This window comes from Eubalaena glacialis, chromosome 2, assembly GCF_028564815.1.
Source record: "Eubalaena glacialis isolate mEubGla1 chromosome 2, mEubGla1.1.hap2.+ XY, whole genome shotgun sequence".
Lineage (NCBI taxonomy): Eukaryota > Metazoa > Chordata > Mammalia > Artiodactyla > Balaenidae > Eubalaena > Eubalaena glacialis.
Window position 1 is genome coordinate 36,606,870 of NC_083717.1, and position 18,848 is coordinate 36,625,717.

General features: G+C 50.7%; 1 protein-coding gene across 6 annotated transcripts in view; it reads right to left on the minus strand.

The window, feature by feature from the left end:
* TM6SF1 (transmembrane 6 superfamily member 1) overlaps nt 1-12,983 on the minus strand; it is a 39,295-nt gene extending 26,312 nt beyond the window's left edge. For 5 of the 6 annotated variants that reach the window (XM_061179864.1, XM_061179865.1, XM_061179863.1 and 2 more), the window contains exons 1-5: nt 12,827-12,983; nt 7,788-7,891; nt 5,527-5,624; nt 1,876-1,979; nt 19-101 (exon numbers count right to left, since the gene is read on the minus strand). In XM_061179864.1, the coding sequence (XP_061035847.1) occupies nt 19-101; nt 1,876-1,979; nt 5,527-5,624; nt 7,788-7,891; nt 12,827-12,918 (481 nt within the window). In that variant the 5' untranslated portion in view covers nt 12,919-12,983. The remainder of the gene's footprint in view (nt 1-18; nt 102-1,875; nt 1,980-5,526; nt 5,625-7,787; nt 7,892-12,826) is intronic. The other variant, XM_061179866.1, reaches the window with a different exon arrangement.
* Between the last annotated feature and the right edge of the window lie 5,865 nt (nt 12,984-18,848).

An 18,848-nucleotide genomic window follows, 5' to 3' on the forward strand; every position in this document is an offset into this window, starting at 1 on the left:
TAAGATAAAGTTTCTTACCTACAATGTTTCCTGGCACAAAAACAACAATGCTCATAATAATAGATCCGACCCAATATAGGCCAATGGTTCTATAACTTTCCCTGTAATGAAAAAAATCCTGACTTAACACATTTGTCTTAGAATACTATTAGTATAAGATGCTCCACAATATTATCTTTGTTCTAACTAGTAAAGTACATGAATCAAAATGTACTGAATCAAGAGTAATAAATCAAATACAAGGAACCCTGGTGATCAAACTGCATTTCCATATGTGATATGCTATAGAACCCTCTTTGTGTCCTTTTGAATAGGAAATTAGGCTTGCTACACTGATCTATTAAACCATACCATGGTCATCACTATCAAAGGAGTCGTGCATTTCACTATTATTTATGAAACTCACAGCATGAAAGTAAAAAGAAGGTTCAAAGAAAATTGGATCCATATTTTAAATCATTATGAGTAGTAGGATGTTAAGTGGACTTTCCCTGGTGTCACAGGATTTTAGCCAAAGCCCCAGAGATAAGTGTAATAAGTGATACCTACCCCATGTTCTGAAGGAGCTGCTAGACACATACCCCTAATCTTAATAGGCGATGTTGACAAAAAGTGTTTGCAACTGATAACTGACAGTCACCTCCATAAAGGGCCATGAGAAATTCAAAAAGAGATTCTCTGACGGGAAAGAGAAGTGGAGAATACTGTGTGCTTCCTGCCCTGCCCCACCCCCCAAGCCAAATGCATCAGATCCCAAGAGGCCCGTTCACGATGACTGGGATTGTCAGCAGGGGGACAGACCAGAATCTTCCTCCCCAGCTGGATGCTAACCGAACCATAGAAACACTGGCCCACTCCTGGCAGCAAGCAGAGCCTGAGCATTCTCAGAAATACCTGATGTGTTCCCTGGAGCTTGGGAACGTTCATGAAGAGATGGGCGGGGGGCCTAGAAAAGTCCAGAAATTAGTTGGAACTGTCCTTGAGTGGATGACTGAGGGCATGGGAGGGGCACAGGACAGTTGGTCAAGCTGAATTTCAACCTGGTGTGGGGCAAAATGCACGACTTTCTCTAACCTGGAGCCAAGGGGAGGCCTGGGAAGGTAGCTGGGCTTGAGCCATCTTCAACGGATCCCCACCCCAAAGGGCGTGCCTTCTGGGTTACAGAGGCCCCAGCAGAAAGAAGCTGGGGGCGTACCACCATGGGCAGGAGAGTCACACAAATTCAATCTGAGAGAGCATTGCTCATTTCAGGGATCAGTGTAATGCAGAGGTTCCTTCCTGTGGTAGGGGTCTCCAAGAACCCACACATGTGCCCCACAAGACAGAGCCAGCATATCATAACAGAGGCTACCAATTCCCAGAAAACAGCAATTGTCGTGTAAGACTCTGCCCCTCTTCCTTTAACCCCTTATGCATACACACATGCTCCCAGAGAAGCCAGCCGCAGAGCAAGCTGAGAAGGAATAAAGGGACAGACCACGCACCCCAGCCTCAAAGCAGGCCGCTAAGCTTCAGGGGTAAGCCTGAACTGGAGGGAAAGAGAGCTCTGAACTGAAAGGAGTTTGAAGTTTTGAATTAGTATGTGCTGGGCTTTAATTTCTGAAAATGAGACTACTCTTACAAGAGAACGTAATCAGAAAGTTAAGGGGTCTGCCCGAGCTGTCCATCATGGCAGAGGAGAAATCCAAAGGCATATGTTCAAAAGGCAGTGACACAAGGAAAATTAAAGCCATGTCCAACTTGTCTCCATAGACCCTAGATTCATGTCCATGTGTACCTGCCTGTGTATGTGCCTCTATACATCCATTTTCCTTACCTACCCGCCTATCGATTGCTAAGGTAATAAAGGCACACCCACCAGGCGAACTGACTTACTCCCAGGCTATGGCTGCCACCATCACCAGATACATCAGATAATGAGCAGAGCCATCCCAGTAGCAGATCATGTGCCCATAGGCCGTGTTCAGATACGGTTCACCCTAAGGAAAGCATTAAACAGAAGTCCACTTTAAATATGACTCAGACACTTCAACACAGAACACCAGACCGTACTGAAAGTAAAATAAAGCAGCAGAACATCTTCGTCTGCTAAAATGAAACTATTCTTAATCCCATACAATTACACAATTGGTAGAAACATGAAAATATACATTTACCCTGGAGCCGCCAGAACTAGGGTCTGCCACAGAGGGTGGAATTAGAGAATGCCTGGCCTATGCTAGGTCAACACAGGTGTGCACAGTGATGCAAAACTGATGGCATTACAGGCAGTCCTGGCCACATGACGAACTCACTGAGGCCAAGTCTAATCTGTGACTAAAGGTGTTTGGCTCTGGGCAGAGGGGGTGGCCAGGGAAGACCCTGCTGACCAGAGCCACTGGCTGACCTTCAAAATTCATACTGACCCAGAGGCTTGCTGGGATGAGTGTGAGGAAGGTAAGCCTTTCCCCCGCCTTTGTCCCCATGCAGGCACAGACCGGCAGGCACTACACTCAGAGCTTCATACCCAACCCCTCGTTCAACCTTCCCAACAACACTATGGGATAGACACGATTGACTCCATTTTACAGATGAGGAAACAGAGGTTCGAAGAGGTTTGAAGAGGTTACCTGACCTGCCTAAGGTCACACAGCTAATTCCTAGCAGAAACTATACTACCAAGAAGAGCTATACTTCTGAGAAATTTTTAATTTTATAAACACAGATTATATGATGAACGACATTTCCCTTTCCCAGGTGCTTATGTTTCCAGGTGGCTACTGTAAAATCACTGTCAAACTTGCCTGGGTTTTTAGTGTCATTCTGGCTCCACCTCACTTTCCTTTCTTGTTTCTCCATTTGTGCTCTCCTGCCTTGTTTCAGATGTTTTCCTAAGATGCCTTAAGTCCTTTCTACAACAAGGAACAGTGCAGATCAACCAGCCCATCAGTCAACCAATCAAGCAGGGGATTCTCTGAAGCTTTGCACTCCCCTGGGGCAAAGACTGCTCTCTGTCATCTTGCCTCAAAAATCAAATCAAGTGAAAATCACAGAGGTGGAGGAAACAACGTGAGTCATACTTCAGTACCCGTGCCTGGCCCACATCTTTTCTCTCTGACATGCTTTGATTGGATAATACTATCTAAGTTCATGGTTTTAATCATTGATGCCTACACACCTGGCTCTCGGGGCCAGTGCTGACCTCTCCTGGTGGCTTGATGGGCATCTTCAACTGTCTGGTCCGTGGGCCCTTCAAACTCACCTTACCTCCTTTAACTCATTGGCTTCCCCCTTCAACCAAGCCCCACCTGGCCTCTCTATTTTCATGGTGACACCATTCAACTTACCCAGGTCAAAACCACAGGGTCGTTGTTCATTCCTTGTTCCCTTATGCAGTCTGTTGCCAAGTCCTATCAATTTTACCTCTATAACGTCACCCCAGGCAACCCTCCCTCTCGTCATGGCCTAGTTCAAGCCCTCAGTGCCCCTCACTGGACCTTTCCCACATGGTCTTCCTACCTCTCTCCTCTCCTTCCAATTCACCACACTGCTGCCCTGGCTCTTGACATGTCACTCTTCTGCTCAAAAACCTGCCAAAGCTGCTGGCGGCTGCAAGACCAAGCCCCACCTCCTCTTATCTGGCAGTCGGGTCCCTGAGCCTGGCCCTGCAGACCCTCCCACAGTTACACCCCAGCCCCCCATCTCATACCCTGTCTTACCACCCTCACCAGCTCAACCTCCAGGCCCTCTTGGCAGCCGCCTCCTTCCTGAAACCTCCCCGCTCTGGACTCTGGCCCTGCGCTCTCCAGGCTTTCCTTCTGCCTCTTCGCCTGTCCCCTCACAGTCCACTTCGGAGGCTCCTGATCTTCTGGCCATGGTCTCCAAAGTTCCACCCTCGGCCCTCTCCTCTCTACCCTCTCCTTTCCTCTCAGACCTTCAGGTTCCAACTATACCCTGATGGTCCTTGTATCTCTTCCCCGAGCTCAACAGCTGCGAAGCCCTGCCAGCTGGGACACCTGCCAGGATGTTCCTCACCCACCTGAAACTCCACATGTCCCCAGATGAACTCAGCATCATCCCTGCACACGTGCGCCCCAGGCTGGCAGTGGGGAGACATATGCTGTTTCTCCTCTCTAAGCCTCTTTTTTTTTCTTTTTCTTTTTTGGCCGCTCCGTGCAGCTTGTGGGATCTTAGCTCCCCGACCAGGGCTGGAACCTGCGCCCCCTGCAGTGGAAGCGCAGAGTCCTAACCACTGGACCGCCAGGGAAGTCCCTTCTCTCTAAGCCTTTGCCCACACAGTCTCTTCTCCTTGGCATGCCCTCCACCCCCTAGTCTATCTGGAAAACGTTTATCATCCACTGCCACTGCCATTTTTAAAGAAGCCGAGGGCAGCATCACCAACTCGCTGAGGCTCCCCCGAGTGCTCCCAGAGTCAGTTCTTCCTCAGTGCGCGCTGCGCCCGGCGTGAGCCTCCGTCTCTGCGCCTAGGACCATGCTATCTCACTGCCACATTAGCTCCTGGAGGGAGAAAGCAGGTCTTGTGACCCCCACAGTCTGCTCACCGAACATCTGTGGAACTGCATTTCCCCTTTTGTCCCTCTCTGGTTGAATAACACCAGCGTTCTTCCAAAAGCAGGACTCAGGATGGCACCTCAACCCTTACTCTCCCCATTGCCCCCCAACTCATCCCCAAGACCTACTCATTCCAGCCGCCCAAGTTCTCTGAAGTCCGTCCTTCTTCTCTACTGTCCATGCTTGGCCTCCGTCTGGGCCATCTTCATGCCCTTGCTGGCCCTGCAAAAGCCTCCTGACTGGTGTCCCAGCTCATGACATCGACCCTTCCCGTCAAGCCCATCCTTCTCAGAGCTGACTGCACTGTTCGCTGACTTAAAATCTTCCCTCACATGCGGGACAAAATCCAAACTCCCTTAGCTTGCACACAAAGCTCCCCATTATTTGAAACACAGATGAAGACTACACTTCCAGCTCTGCTCCTTATTTCCTGTGTGACCTTAAGTACGTTACTTAACCTCTCTGGGGCTGGCTTCATCACACCATAAAATACGGAAAAAGGACTAGCTCTGTCAGGTGCCAGGTAGGTCTGTCATGCTGTGATGGGGGGAGAAGTGCGTGTTCATCCTCGCAATCAAATCGCTTTATTAACTGCCTCAGTGTTTGGGGCTTTATACATTTAAGACTGACCTCGGCTTTCTTAGAGAGTAGTGTATTAATAACAGTAGATACACAGATACTGGACTCATTTAAAGTAACCTCATTTATATTAAATACAAGTAAAGGGGAAAGGGGGTGGGTTGGGTGTGAGGAAGGAGCTGTAAGACCGAACGCCGAGGAGAACTGCCTCCCATGATCCAATCCTAACTTTCTGCTTCACCTTCCACGTGACTAAGTGTCCTGGGTCTATGGCAGCAAATGAAATACCGTGTGTCATCCCTGCTTACACTAAACGAAAGGATTTCCATCTCGAGCAATGCTGTTGGGGTCGCAGACCCTTTAGTTCAAGGCTCGTACTCGCTACCGACCCCGTACCTCTCTCAAGTAGTATGTCATGAAGCCATCAATGATCCCGTCCTGTTCCAGTCCTATGATGAGGTTCACCACGCTGGTAAATCCAAAAACTGCGTACACTAGAGCAAAGAAAGCAGGAGTTCAAAAAGCCGTAGCTCAGGGGACGTTGCCTAAGAGCCTGGCATTCGCCAGTAATGATTTCTTTTCATGTTTTCCAGAAGACACTGCGGACGTTGTCAATACGGACTAAAAGAACGTACCTCCTGTGCACGCAGCTGGATCTCTGCCCGTGTCGTGGAGCTGGGAGAGGACACCCCCCCATCCCCCGCCCAGGGAGTAGCGAGTGACAAAGTCACCCACTGACTGTCCCAGAGGATTCTACCAGCCTGCCCCACCCATCCTCCACTTCCTACACGTGGCTGCCAGGGCCACATCTGCATCCCACCTGGGTAGCGGGAACAAAACCATTAACCAGTGGCCAAGGAAGCACAGAGGTTACCCCCAGGTTTAAAACATGGACTCAAAAGAGATCATTCATCCCAATGGTTACCAAGCAGTCCGCCTCACGGTGTGTCCAACGCACTTGCTTTATCCCACACTGGAGATCCGAAAGACAGACAGTGGCTGACGTGCAAGTGACAGTGGCTTTAAGAAGAAAGGCCAGTGATTTTTTTAAAAAATGGATACGAGATGGAACCGTTGAATGTTAAAGAAGGAAAGCCGTAGCATCTTAGAGAATCTCACTAAGGTTGTGAGAATCTCCTCAATGGGCTGAAAACTACCAGCAACAAACAGCTTAGGAATAATACTTTTTAAACAGTGAGTGATCAAATTTAGTGTGTGGCAGTTTGTCAGTAAAGCTGCATGTTCAAGTTGTAACAAATCGGTGTCAAACTATGTGATGGGCATGGATGGTAGAAAAATCTGATGGTGAATATCAAAACAGCTGTGAAAAAAGAAATGGAGAGGAGAGCGGGGAAGGTTAACTCACAGAGAAGGGAAGCTGGCCTTGCCCTGAGTCTGCGTTTACATCTTCCCCAGAAGGAGCAGAAGGGCCACGCGTGCCCGGCCCTGTAGACCCTGCCTTCCTCGGGCCTCTGTGCAGGCCTCTGGTCCAGATCCCGCTGACAGCGATGAGCCATCAGGTGATCAGCCACTGCGTGGCGTGTCCCCCAGGAGAGGAAGCCTTCAGCACATGCTCATTCGACTATTCTACCAACAATCACCAGTGCCAACAGGAGTGTCAGACGCTGGGTCAGAGAAGACAAGGACATTCTCTGCCCTCCAGTCTGGCCCTGTGGCTGCAGTGACAGACATGAGGACGGAGGGCTGAGGGGGTAGGAGCAAGGGTCCTCCACCCTGAGGAGTTGGGAGAGACATGAGCGCAGCTAAGCGTGGGCTCCACGGAGTGTGGAGGGAGTTGGGGGAAGACTGCAGCAGGAGACCAGTCTGCAGAGGGGGGCAGAGGCCAGATCAAAGGCAGGTGGAGTGGGGCCTTGAACTCAGACAGGCCCAGCTCATCTCCTGACTGGCTGTCAGGTCTTAGGTAAGTTACATCATTTCTCTAAGCTTCAGCATTTTTTACATGCAAGTTGGGAGAAATTGTGCGGCTCAGTGCTGTCTCACTAACTGTGACCTTGACCACGTTTCTTAGCACCTCTTCATCTGTGCAGGGAGGACATTAGTTGTGAGGATTAAATAAAATGATACTGCTAAGGTGCTCAGAGTCACACCAGGCACAGCACAGGTGCTCAATCAGTGGTGTTTCTATTCCTTTAACATACAAGTGTACTTGCCAGGCAATGGCCTGAGTACTTTACAACTAGTATCTTATTTAATGTTTGTACCAACCCTCCATGGTAAGTACTGATACTATTATTTTCCTCATTACACAAATGTGCAAACTGAGGCTCCATACAGCTACGTTCCATGCCAGGTGGAGGGCGCTGCAAACAGCAGGCTGAAGGCAGGAAGCCAGGAAGGAGCTGGTAAAAGAGCCGAGGTCAGAGGTCAGAGCATGGCTGGGGACAGGGAAGAGGAACGGAGGGGTGTCCTGCCTGGCCCTGGCAGCAACCTTCCCTCCACCAGGATCCCAGCTGCGACAGGGTGGGGTCCACAGCCTGGGAGAGACTTTAGCTTACAGGAGAACAAAAATACTCCCACCCTTCCCGCCGCTTTACCAGTGGGCTCAGAGTATTCACAACCACAGAGGGAAAGAGACTGAGGCCCGAGTGTTGTGCTCTTAAGTGGACACAAAGGGCTTCCCGCCCATGGAGACGTACCATAGAACAGTGGGTCCCGGGGTGGTTTCCTTTTGACCAGGACACGAGCCAACAGGGCTACCAGGAACAGGATGAGGGCAGCCACCCCTACAATTGTCCAGGAACTGCAACGACCAGAACAGGGAGGTGGTCACTTATCAAAATAAACACACTGGTGCATGGAATTTCCTGGCTATTGAATGCATTCTCTCGCAGCTCTGCCTCTGCCTATCCCTCAAGCACTGTGGAGTTCATGAAGTTTATCCGCAGCACTTGGGCCCCTCTGGGCTGCCCCTGTGACTTTCAGGGACCAGAGGTACTAGGTCCTCACTCTCCTGTCATCCTGCCCACCTGGGTGAACCATGTGTCCGAGCGCCCTCTGCTGCTGTCCTGCTGCCTCTGTCCGCCTGCTCCTCCAAGCCCTGTTCCCAGTGTCTGAGAGGTCTAACCACTGAATCTGCCTCCTCTCTCAGGGCCAGCTGGAAACCCTCAGACTGAGCTCCAGGGAACACACAGGAGTCACAACTACATACACCTTCTCGGTGGACAAGCCCACAGGCTGTGTGTATAATCAAAGGAGCCAGAGGACGAGGCCAATCCAAGGAGGGAAGAGCCTAGGCCGAGCCTAAGGCCAGAATGATGCCAGCCCCCCAACACCCAGGAAGCCAAGCCAACATCCAACCCCACACCCAGGAAGCCAGGGTGAGGCTAGGTTGGGCACAGCCCCTGGTCTTTCTCCTGGGAAAGGGCATGGCACCAAGGAGACTGGGGACCAAAGCCCCTCCTCAGCAGGACAGCACTAGGGCACGAGGCTTGGTGGAATTAGCAGTCAAGGGACCTGGAGTCTAGTACCTACTCTGCCACTCCCTGTGTGACCTTAGGAACATCATGTCATTTCATCATGTTTTTTAATTCATTAAAAAACATATTGAGGAAAAATGCATTGTACACCCCTATGTGCCAGGCACTGCGGATGAAAAAGAGATCCCTGTCTACATGGGGGGAACCTATCTCAGTAGGCTCTGAGCTCTCTCACCCAGAAGGCTACCTCCAGTCCTAAGAGATGTTCTCTCTCTCACTCCTCCACACCAACAAGGCATCCAGTTCTAGACAAAGCACCACCTGGCCCACTCCCATGGCCTGCTACACTCCTCAGTAGCCCTTGAGAGCTGCTGCAAGCACCACTCCTTAGCCAAGAGCCCTCCACACCATCACAGAGGACTTTTGGAAAACCTTTGCCACATGCCCCGGGACTTCTGGAAAGTATCCTTCACAGCCCACCAATACCTACTAATATCTGAGGGACGAACTTATGCTGAAGTTCACTCCACACACCTACAGCTGGAATGGGTGCTAGGCACCAGTCAGAAATCTGCCCCTAATGTCAGAGAGGTCAGTCAGGAAGTGATCCAACTACTTGCAGGTAGATGGACCCCAAGGAGACTGGCCCCAAATCCAGGAAAGCTGTATCCCCAGCACCTGGCCCCAGGACCCACTTAAGAGTAAAGGAGTGGGCTCTGGGCATCAGCAGCGCCCAGATTTCCAAATGCCACCCTAGACCTACAGAATCAGAATATTTCAGGGGTGGGGTATGGGAACGTGCAACCTTTTTCAAGAAACCTGGATGAGTATGCACAGAAAGTCTGCCTCGGGACCTCTTTTAAGGTGTTCAGGAATTGATGGATGAATGAGGGAGGGAAGGAAAGGGAGAGGAAGAAAGGAAGGAGAAATGGATGGATGGATGGGTGGATGGATGGTAGATGGATGGGTGGATGGATGTTAGATGGATGGACAGATGGATGGTAGATGGATGGATAGTTGGATGGATGACAGATGATGGATGGTGGGTGGAGGGATGGATGATGGATGGTGAATGGATGAATGGATGGATGGATGGATGGACGATGGATGGTGGATGGATGGGTGGATGGACGGATGGTGAATGGATGACATAGTTCTATGATAAGAATGAGGATGACCATGTCAGTGACCAGGTAAGAGAATGAAATAGGAGGTTTCTAGCAGTGCACATCAGTGGATGCTCCAGGCTCCTCCTGTAGGGATGAGACAAAGGAGGAGAGGATGGAAGAGGAAGCTAATGTGGGTCAGGAACATGATGCTGGGCTGAAGCATCCGGTGAAGAGGGAAGAGGACAGGTGTGCGATGTAAGCTGACAGACATTTTAATCACAGCCTGAGACAGGTAGTGACCAGGAGACAACTCCCATCCCTGCTCCTACCAAGGACCTAGGCTCGCAGCCAGCACCGTCACACAGCTGGTGCTCTTCTGGACTATGAGAGAGCAGTGTGAACTGGTTCACGGTGTCCTCTCACACTCTCCACCTCTGGGGGAGGAGCAAAAAATGAAGAGAAACTGGGGCAACAGATCACCTGTGTCTCCCAGTGACAGTCAAGTGCAGGACCTGCTCAAAACAAGGAGACATGGACCCAGCAGGGACTCGGGGTGTGGGGGGAGGGGTAAGGGCTGCCACTAACCCAAGGGTGGAAATGTTGTTAGTCTTGGAATGTGTGTGTGTTTTGGGATGGGGGGCGGGGAGTTACTGATGCCCTTCCATGAACAGACAGCTACTGAGAGGGGTCATGTATGGGTGAGTATGAGCAGAGTGTGTGTGTGTGTGTGTATTTGTGTGTGTGTGTGCATTTGTGTGTGTGTGTGTGTGTGTGACAGAGAGATCCCACCCTTTTCTGACTCCTTGACTTAATTTGATTTTTCTGTTTTTCAGGCTTTCGTAAAAGGTCTGGTGGGAAGGAAGCTTCAACTAAGTCAACTAATGCAAACTTAATGGGATGCCCACTAGGCATGAGGCCCTGTGCTGGGCAGGACAATACTAAGGGGAGCTATGGCCTGAGAAGGTAAGTTCTGACCACAGGAAAGTAACTCTTGTGGGAAGAGCACAACCCAGCGGGGCTCAGAGGAGGGAGAGATCACATCTGCTTGGAGGGACCTGGAAGAGGCAGAGGTGGCATTTTCCTCTGGGCCATAAAGTCCAGGTGTGGCTTCAACAGTCAGCTACAGGGAGGAAGGCATCCCCATCAGAGGGAACAGTGTGAGCAATGGCAAGGAGGCGGGAAAGTTAAGGAGTGTCCTAGGAGCACAGAACAGTCCAGTGTGGCTGAAGCACCAGCACCGTGGGCTGGGCTGGTGGGCTGAGGCAGAAATGCACAGGGCACTGGGGCGGGAAGGGGACCTCCCGTGGGAGGCTTTGCCATGGGCTGGGCCAGAGAGGGCCAGTGCCAGGGGAACAGGAAGGAGGAAACAGATGCTAGCCCAGCCCGGGGAATTAAGGGGAAGGAGACAGTGGGAGGGCTGGAGGGAAGGACTGGAGAAAGAAGAGGGAGGAAGCAAAGGCTACTGGGATTTTAACCTGCAGGAGGACAGGAAGAATGGTTGGAACCAATTATTCCAAACTCCGCAGGGCTTAGCAATGTGCTCAACAAAACACAGCAATACATAATTCACCATGTGTTCAGTAAATGCCATCATCATCCTCCCACTGGCTGAGGCCAAAATCTCAGTCATCCTCAAATCCTCTCCATGCCATGTGATCCTTCAACAAGCTGCGCTGCCCTCCCTCCCAAATGTCCTCGCACCCAGCCACATCCCTCTCCCTGCACTGCTCCCTGTTCCCCTGCCTGGAAAGCTCTGTCCCCAGATCTTCCTGTGGCCACCTCCTGCAGCTCAAGTCACCTCCTCCAAGAAGCCTTCCCTGACCACCAGTCCCCCCATCACTCTCATGTCGCCCCATTTTCTGTGCTGATGTCTATCTCAACACATGCCTCCCCAATCTCTTGTGGTTTGTTCATAGCTATTTCCCCAGCACCTGGAACAGTGCCAAGCATACAATATGTACTCAATAAATATTTGCTGAACTGCCCATAATGCCATTTTAGGAGGGCAGGGTCCTTGATGCACTATATTCACAGACATGTGACATTCACTGCCCAGAGATGCTTCTTCCAGGAGTTGTGCCCCAAGACTGGGTCAGACCAAGAGCTGTCACCACCCATGCCTAGGGAGCACTCAGTATGGATGGGTGCCACCTGGATAAGGCTGTCAGCAAGTGGTGGCCCCAGGAACGAGAGAGGAGCAAGTCACTGCCCTGTGGGCAGACACTTCTCTACAGCCTGAAGGTCTGGAGGGGGTTTGCAGCGTACAGACTGATGCAATTCCCTTAGCACCAACTGCTGTGGGAAACATAACAGGTTTACTTCCTCTTCCCCGCAGACAGCAAGAAACATCAGCAGGCCCGGAGGTCTGGCACCTTTCCCACTGCTGGAGCAGGCCGGCTGCTGCCTGGTGCCCGTTGCTTGGCCAGGGGTCCCTCACAGAGGAGAGGCAGGGCTTTGATCAAAATCCATGTGCGGCCTCCTTCAGCCCCACCCATTTCCTTAGCATGGGACTGCCCTGCCTCTCTGCCTCGCCGCCCATCCTACACAACACTGCGCCCTTACGGCTTTTTGGATCCCGACAATAGGATGCAAATATAGGCCATTTGACAGGAGAACTGAGGCCGGGCCACACGGTTAGTGCCAAAGCCAGGCCTAGAACCCAGGTCTTTACCTGTTCGTTCTGGGCTATTTCTGCTAGTCATTCACAACAGTTTCTAAAATTAATACGAAATGACAAGTATGCGTGTGTCCATACATGGAAACCTTCCTGAGAAATGCGAAACGAACAAGGCACAGCCCGAGATAAGACCAAGCTCCAAGCTGTCGGTGTGTGTACCGCCCCACCCCTGCCCCTGGGCACTTCAAGGACAGGGGCATTGCCTTATTGACCTCTGTAACCCCGGATACCTGGCACGGGGCGGGCACAGAGCGGACGCCCAGCACTTGCCCCCAGAATTGCGCCGAATGTCAGGGATGCCAGCCTAAGCGAGGACCCCGGCCCGCACGACTCCGGGCGCCTCCCCTCCTCTGGCCGCCCGCGGGGAGCCCTGGAGGCCGCCGAACCTCTGCCCTGCAGTTTGCGGCTCGGGCCCCTCTGAAAAGTTGCTGGGGCTCCTGACGCGCCGACCCCCGCCGCGCGCACCCACTCACTCGTGCTGGGCCGCCAGGTGGTTGAAGACGTAGGTGACCGGGATGGCCGAGAGGGACAGCACGAAGACCCCTGTGGCCGCCGAGGCACTCATCGCCGCCGCCGCGCCGCTATGCCCTTCACCGCATCCCGCGCGGGCGCCCCGCCCCAGCTTCCGGCTGCGCCCGCGCCCCTCGGCCGCGCCCTTCAAGGCGCCCCGCCCAGCGCGCCCACCGCGCTGCGCCCTCAGCAGCGCCCCCTCGGCGCGCCCGCCCGCAGCCGCCTGGTAAGCAGGGCCGCTGCACAGGCCCGAGAGGCCCCCTGCCGTCCTCCCGCCCAGGGCTGCTGGGGCTCCACCGCGAGCGCCGGGCGGCGCCGAGGAGCGGCAACAGCCCCCTGCCCGGGGACAGGTGTCCCCAGAGGCGCGCGCTCTGCGGGAAGGCGGCGGACCGGGAGGTGGGCGCGGGGCCCCGGCCCTGGGCGCAGCCGGGAGCTTGTCATCGACGAGAGAGGCTCTGGAGAGTGTCTGGGCCGAACTGCGGGCAGGCAGAGGGTGGAGCCAGACCCGGGGGTGTCAGAGCGGGAAGAGCCCGCGAGATCATCCACGTGGGGAACCCTCGGGCCGGGGATAGGAAGGGATAAATGATCCCGAAACCTTGGAACCTCTCCACCGGAGCAGCCAACAGCCGGCGGCGAGCAGTGCTCCTACGCCGGGTCCGAATTCCGGTTTAAACCCCGTCTGCTCACTCACCAGATGTTGACCTTGGTCAAGTACTTAACCTCTCTGTGTCTTTTCCCTTCTCTACCAGATGGGAATAACCCACGTCAGTGTGATTGTGGGATTCACTGAGTTAATAGGCATGAAGTGCGTGCCCAGTACTGCTCAGTACACTGCTATCACCTGCAATTCCCATTTTTACTTGGAGCTGACACTCCGAGGAATACGATGATTTAAGAGACTAGAACGCTATTCATTTCTATTACGGGTAACGTTCCTGGAAGCCAGCTTACCACCAGCCAGCCTGCCCTAGGCCATACAGAGTACAAGGAAGCCAAGGGCTCTGCCCTCACACTGCTGTCAGACAGACAGACGCCCACTCGTTACAGAGAATAATGCGGGCCAAGTCTGTCCTGGCTGCTTGACCATGCTGTGGGGCGGCCCCTGGGACAGAGCCTGGAGTCCTCTACTGGCTGGGAAAGGGAAGGGAAGTGAGTTTCAGACAGAGGACAGCTCAAGCAACCAAGGGAAGCACATGTACTTAGTGACCTTACACCTGCTAACGAGCTGAAGACACCAGCAGCTCGTTTTAGAGATGAGAGAAAAGAGTGGCAAAGAGGCTCTGAGCTGCCCCAGGGCCACTCAACTTTCAAAAGCCAGCTTTCCCAATCCCCTATCCCAGCGCTTCTTGGAGGCTTCTCAAACTCTGAGGACATAATGATAAAGCCTTGGCCCAAACTGTGACACATCCAAAGCTTCCCCAAGTGATGTCCTTACCTGTGACCTGGACATCATCCTCTTCCACAACTACTCCTAACCTTTACCAGCTCCTTAAACTCTTTCCTCCTCCCCAAGGACAAATACCTCGTCCGAGACCCCTTCTCTCCTCCCAGCCAGTCTCCCAGGCCAGCCCAACCCCTCCATCACCAGCCAAACCTTGCCGAATCAATCTTGCCTTCTCTCTTATACCGTGAACCCCTCTAGCCACCTTGGGTCCTTCCCCTCAACCTAGACACATGCTCGTGTATGATCCAGTTTAGAAAAGTGCTCCCTGGACCTGTGTGTCCTCTCCATTTGCCATCTTCTCTCTTTCCTTTCCCATCCATGCTGGGTTGTTGTTGTTATTGTTGTTGTTTTTATCCCTTTTAAAACTTTTTTTTTTAACATCTTTATTGGAGTATAATTGCTTTACAATGGTGTGTTAGTTTCTGCTTTATAACAAAGTGAATCATACATATACATATATCCCCACATCTCCCTCCCTCTTGTGTCTCCCTCCCACCCTCCCTATCCCACCCCTCTAGGTGGTCACAAAGCACCGAGCTGATCTCCTTGTGCTATGTGGCTGCTTCCCACCAGCTATCCATTTTACATTTGGTAGTGTAAATATGTCCATGCCACTCTATCACTTCATCCCATCCATGCTGGGTTTTAATGACCGTGTCTGTGCTAATAGATCCCATTTTATCATTCCTAGCACTGATGTCTCCCCTCAGCACTGCTCCCTGGCATTCCACAGGCACCTCACCCTCAACATGGCCAAAATGGAATTCCTTGTCTGCCGCAAGACCACTCCAGCTTTATCTCATCTGGTGGCACCACCATTCACCTGGTGATCCAGAAAACTGGCAGTCCGCATCGGTTCTGGCCAATCCCGAACTCCTGTGATTACCACAGTCCTCCTGTTACTTCCCAAATATCTCTCAAGTCTGTCTCCCTATCTGTACCATTGCTGTCTCAGTTCAGGTCTCTACTATCTTCCATGTGCCAGCCTCCTCCCCTGTCTCCCTGCCTCTGACCTCACCTGCTCTAGAAGACCTTACCTGGCCGCCCTCCTGTGCCTCCCCCACCCTCTCTATCAAGTACCCTGCTTTGCTTTCTTCATAGTACTTTACTTATACTGTCCAAAATTATCTTGTTTACACATCTGCTTCCTGTTCTGTGTCCCTCTCTCCATTATGATATAAGCTTCCTGAGGTCAGGAACATTATCTATCTTGTTTACGGTTCTATTTCCATCACCTAGACTAACACCTGTATGGAGCAGGTACTCAAGAAATATTTGTTCACAGAATGAACGCTCTAGATCATCATTGTCTGACGGAAATATAATGCAAGCCACAAATGTGAACCGCATGTGTAGTTTTAAATTTTCTAGTAACCACATTAGAAAAGTAAAAAGACAGAGGTGAAATTAATTTTAATAATATATTTTATTTAACACGATATGTCCAAAAGATGATCATTTCAATGGTCATCAATGTCAAAGGTGTTAATGGGAAACTTTACATTCTTTTTTTTTTAATACTAAGGCTTTGCAATTTTGTGTGTATTTTACAGTATATCTCATTTCAGGCTAGTCACATTTCAAGTGCTTAATAGCTACCTGTGGCCAGTGGCTTCTGTACTGGACTTTACAGTTCTATATGTATTCCTCCTATCTTATCAAGCTGGCTTCGGTTATGCTCTCTGCTACTTTAGGAATGGGTGTGACAATTAAATCACTAACAAGAGGACTCAAACATCCTCAGAGAGTCTACCATGTTTCCAGCATTGTTCTAAGAAGTGGTCACACAAAGATGAATTACAAACACATTTCGCCCAAAAAGACCACAGTCTAGTGTGAGAAAAACACATGTAAACAGTTAGCATGCAAGGTGATAAAAGATTTGTGCACAAATTGCTGTAGGAATCACCAATCTGTCTGAAGGGGCCAAGAAAAGCTTCAGAGAGGAGTTGAGGCTTTAGACCAGCCTTGCAGAACAAGTAGAAGCTGGACAAGCAGGCAGGGACTAGTGGGGTTTTCCAGGAAATGGAAACAACACATGTGAAAGGCAGAAATGTATGAGAGAGCATGTCAGTCAATGAACTTCAAGCTGTTTGCTCTGGTTGGAAACACTCATGCATGAGGCGGGCTGGTGGGAAGTGGCAATGGAGAGGTGATCGGGGACTCAGTCTCAGAAAACCTCAAGGGCAGGGAGCATTTAAGATTTATGAGTAGGAGGAGAGGCTGACTTAATCAGAGTCACTTTTTGGGGGGGGGGCATGCCACGAGGCTTGTGGGATCTTAGTTCCCCGACCAGAGATTGAACCCTGGGCTGCGGTAGTGAAAGCACAGAGTCTGAACCACTGGCCTGCAGGGGAATTCCCCAGAGTAGCATCTTCAAAGATCTGCCTGGCAGCTGATGTGGACCATGGTTTAGAAAGAGGAGAGGTAGGAGGCAGGAAGTCCAGTTAGGAGGCTTATCCTAGCAAGAGATGCTGAGGACCTGAACCAAAGTGATGGCAATGAGAGGGAAGAGGAAGGGGCAGATGTGAAAGATCTGGATAGGAATTGTAAGAGGAGAGAGCTGGGAGAAGGGGGCTTGAGGATGAGTTTGGTTTTGGATATGTTGGGTTTCCAGTACCCATGGGGCTCCCAGGAGGAGCCGTCCCATAGGCAGTTGGGGATACTGGTCTTTGGCACCAAGAGAAGCACAGGCTGCAGATACAGATTTGAGGGTCACCAGCCTAGAGGTGTGGCTTAAAAATCAAGGAAATGAATTCAATGTCCAGGAAGAGGGTAGAGTCAAAGAGAATGGTAACAGAAGCCACCTGAGAGGGGCTGGTGAGCATTTCCATCAGCAGAGCAGCCCAAGGGCATCTGAACTCAATGGCAGAAGCATCCAACATCCCACACCTGTGAGCTGCTCCCTAGGAGTCTGCAAGGGACCCAAGGGCCATGGCAAAGCTTTGGGGTACTTTGGTATACATGTTGGAGATTATATTATTTTGTTGACAACAATTTGTCTTAATGCTGAAAATATGAGTGGTCAGAACACTTGTAGTGGTGAAGACTATTTGATAGGAACCCTCCCCAGGTTTCCGGGGAGGGCACAAACCCAGTGAATATAATCTCATTCTCCAGCACTGCAGTACTCTGTAAATTATAAAGGAATTCCATCAACATTATCCTATAATCTTCACAGCAGTTCTCTGAAGAATATGGAGCCATTTATGGATGAAGAAACTGGGGCTCAAAGAGGTGAGGCAACTTGCCCAAGGTCAAAGGGCTAAGAGAGGGTGCACTTAAATTCAGATTTGCTGACTTTAAGTCACTATACCCATGATGCCACAGCTGACCAGCAGCAAAGCACCACATCGGGCACCTTAGAAATGGTGGGTGGACACCCTACAGATTTGGCCAGTTGACTCATTGCTTTAGGAGGCTGAGTTCTGGAGTTCTGCTCTATGCAAATCAGTAATTATTAAGTTCCCCCTTCTCTTGAAAAAGGGTTGGGTATGACTTAAAATAAAAGGCATTCAGACAATAAATTTGTTTTTTGATTTTCGGTTTTTGCTTTTTTAGGACCATCCATCTTGCAAGCCATGAAGGCTAATATTGTAGCTGTGAAATTTGACTCCAAGCTTCCTGGAAGCAAAAATAGACACACGGAGGTCTGTACTCTGCCCATTCCCTGATGAGAAAGACAGTTTTGGGTGTATTGGTTCAAAAGAATTGACGAATCTGGAATTACACGGAAGGGCCCCTGACCATGTCTGCTTCTGCCATGGAGGGGAAGTGAAAGCAAAACATCAGAGAACCTGGTCACATAGGAAGTAGGAACTAAGGAAGAATACTGCTGGGCAGGAACTGAGGGAGCACAGTGAGGCTGTTCTGGAAGAGTGAAGAAGTCAGCCCTGTGTTCACTCGTTAGCACCCAGCCTCAGTGCCGTCTTCCCCTTTCACATGCTTCAGTTTTCCACTATTTTCTTTCTTCCTTCCTTTTTTCTTTCTTTATTTTTCTTATTGAAGTATAGTTGATTTACAATATTGTGTTACTTTCAGGTGTACAGCATAGTGATTCAGTAATTTTTGCAGATTCTTTTCCATTACACGTTATTACAAGATACCGGGTACAGTTCCCTGTGCTATACAGTAGGCCCTTGTTGCTTATCTATTTTATATATAGTAGTTTGTATCTGTTAATGCCATACCTCTAATTTGTCCCTCCCCTCTTCCCTCTCCCCATTTTTTCCCATTTTTTGTCCTTCTGATAAAAGTTGTGATCGTGTTCTTTGGAAAGGCTGAACACTCTAGACAAACGTGAAAGGGACAAACAGATTGCTCTGTGGGGTGTATAGAGACAGAAAAAAAATGACCTGAGAGTGACCAGGGCAAGGGTGGTGTATCTTAGTGGGTACATTACTAGGGTCTTGTCCCGAGAAGGGACCAGAGAGTGACCAGTCCACTCAAAGAAACATTAAGTTATCCTAAACACTAAGTCACATTAAATACTGGGTTTGTCTTTGGCCACGAGTGCCCTGACTGTCTTAATATGCTACAAT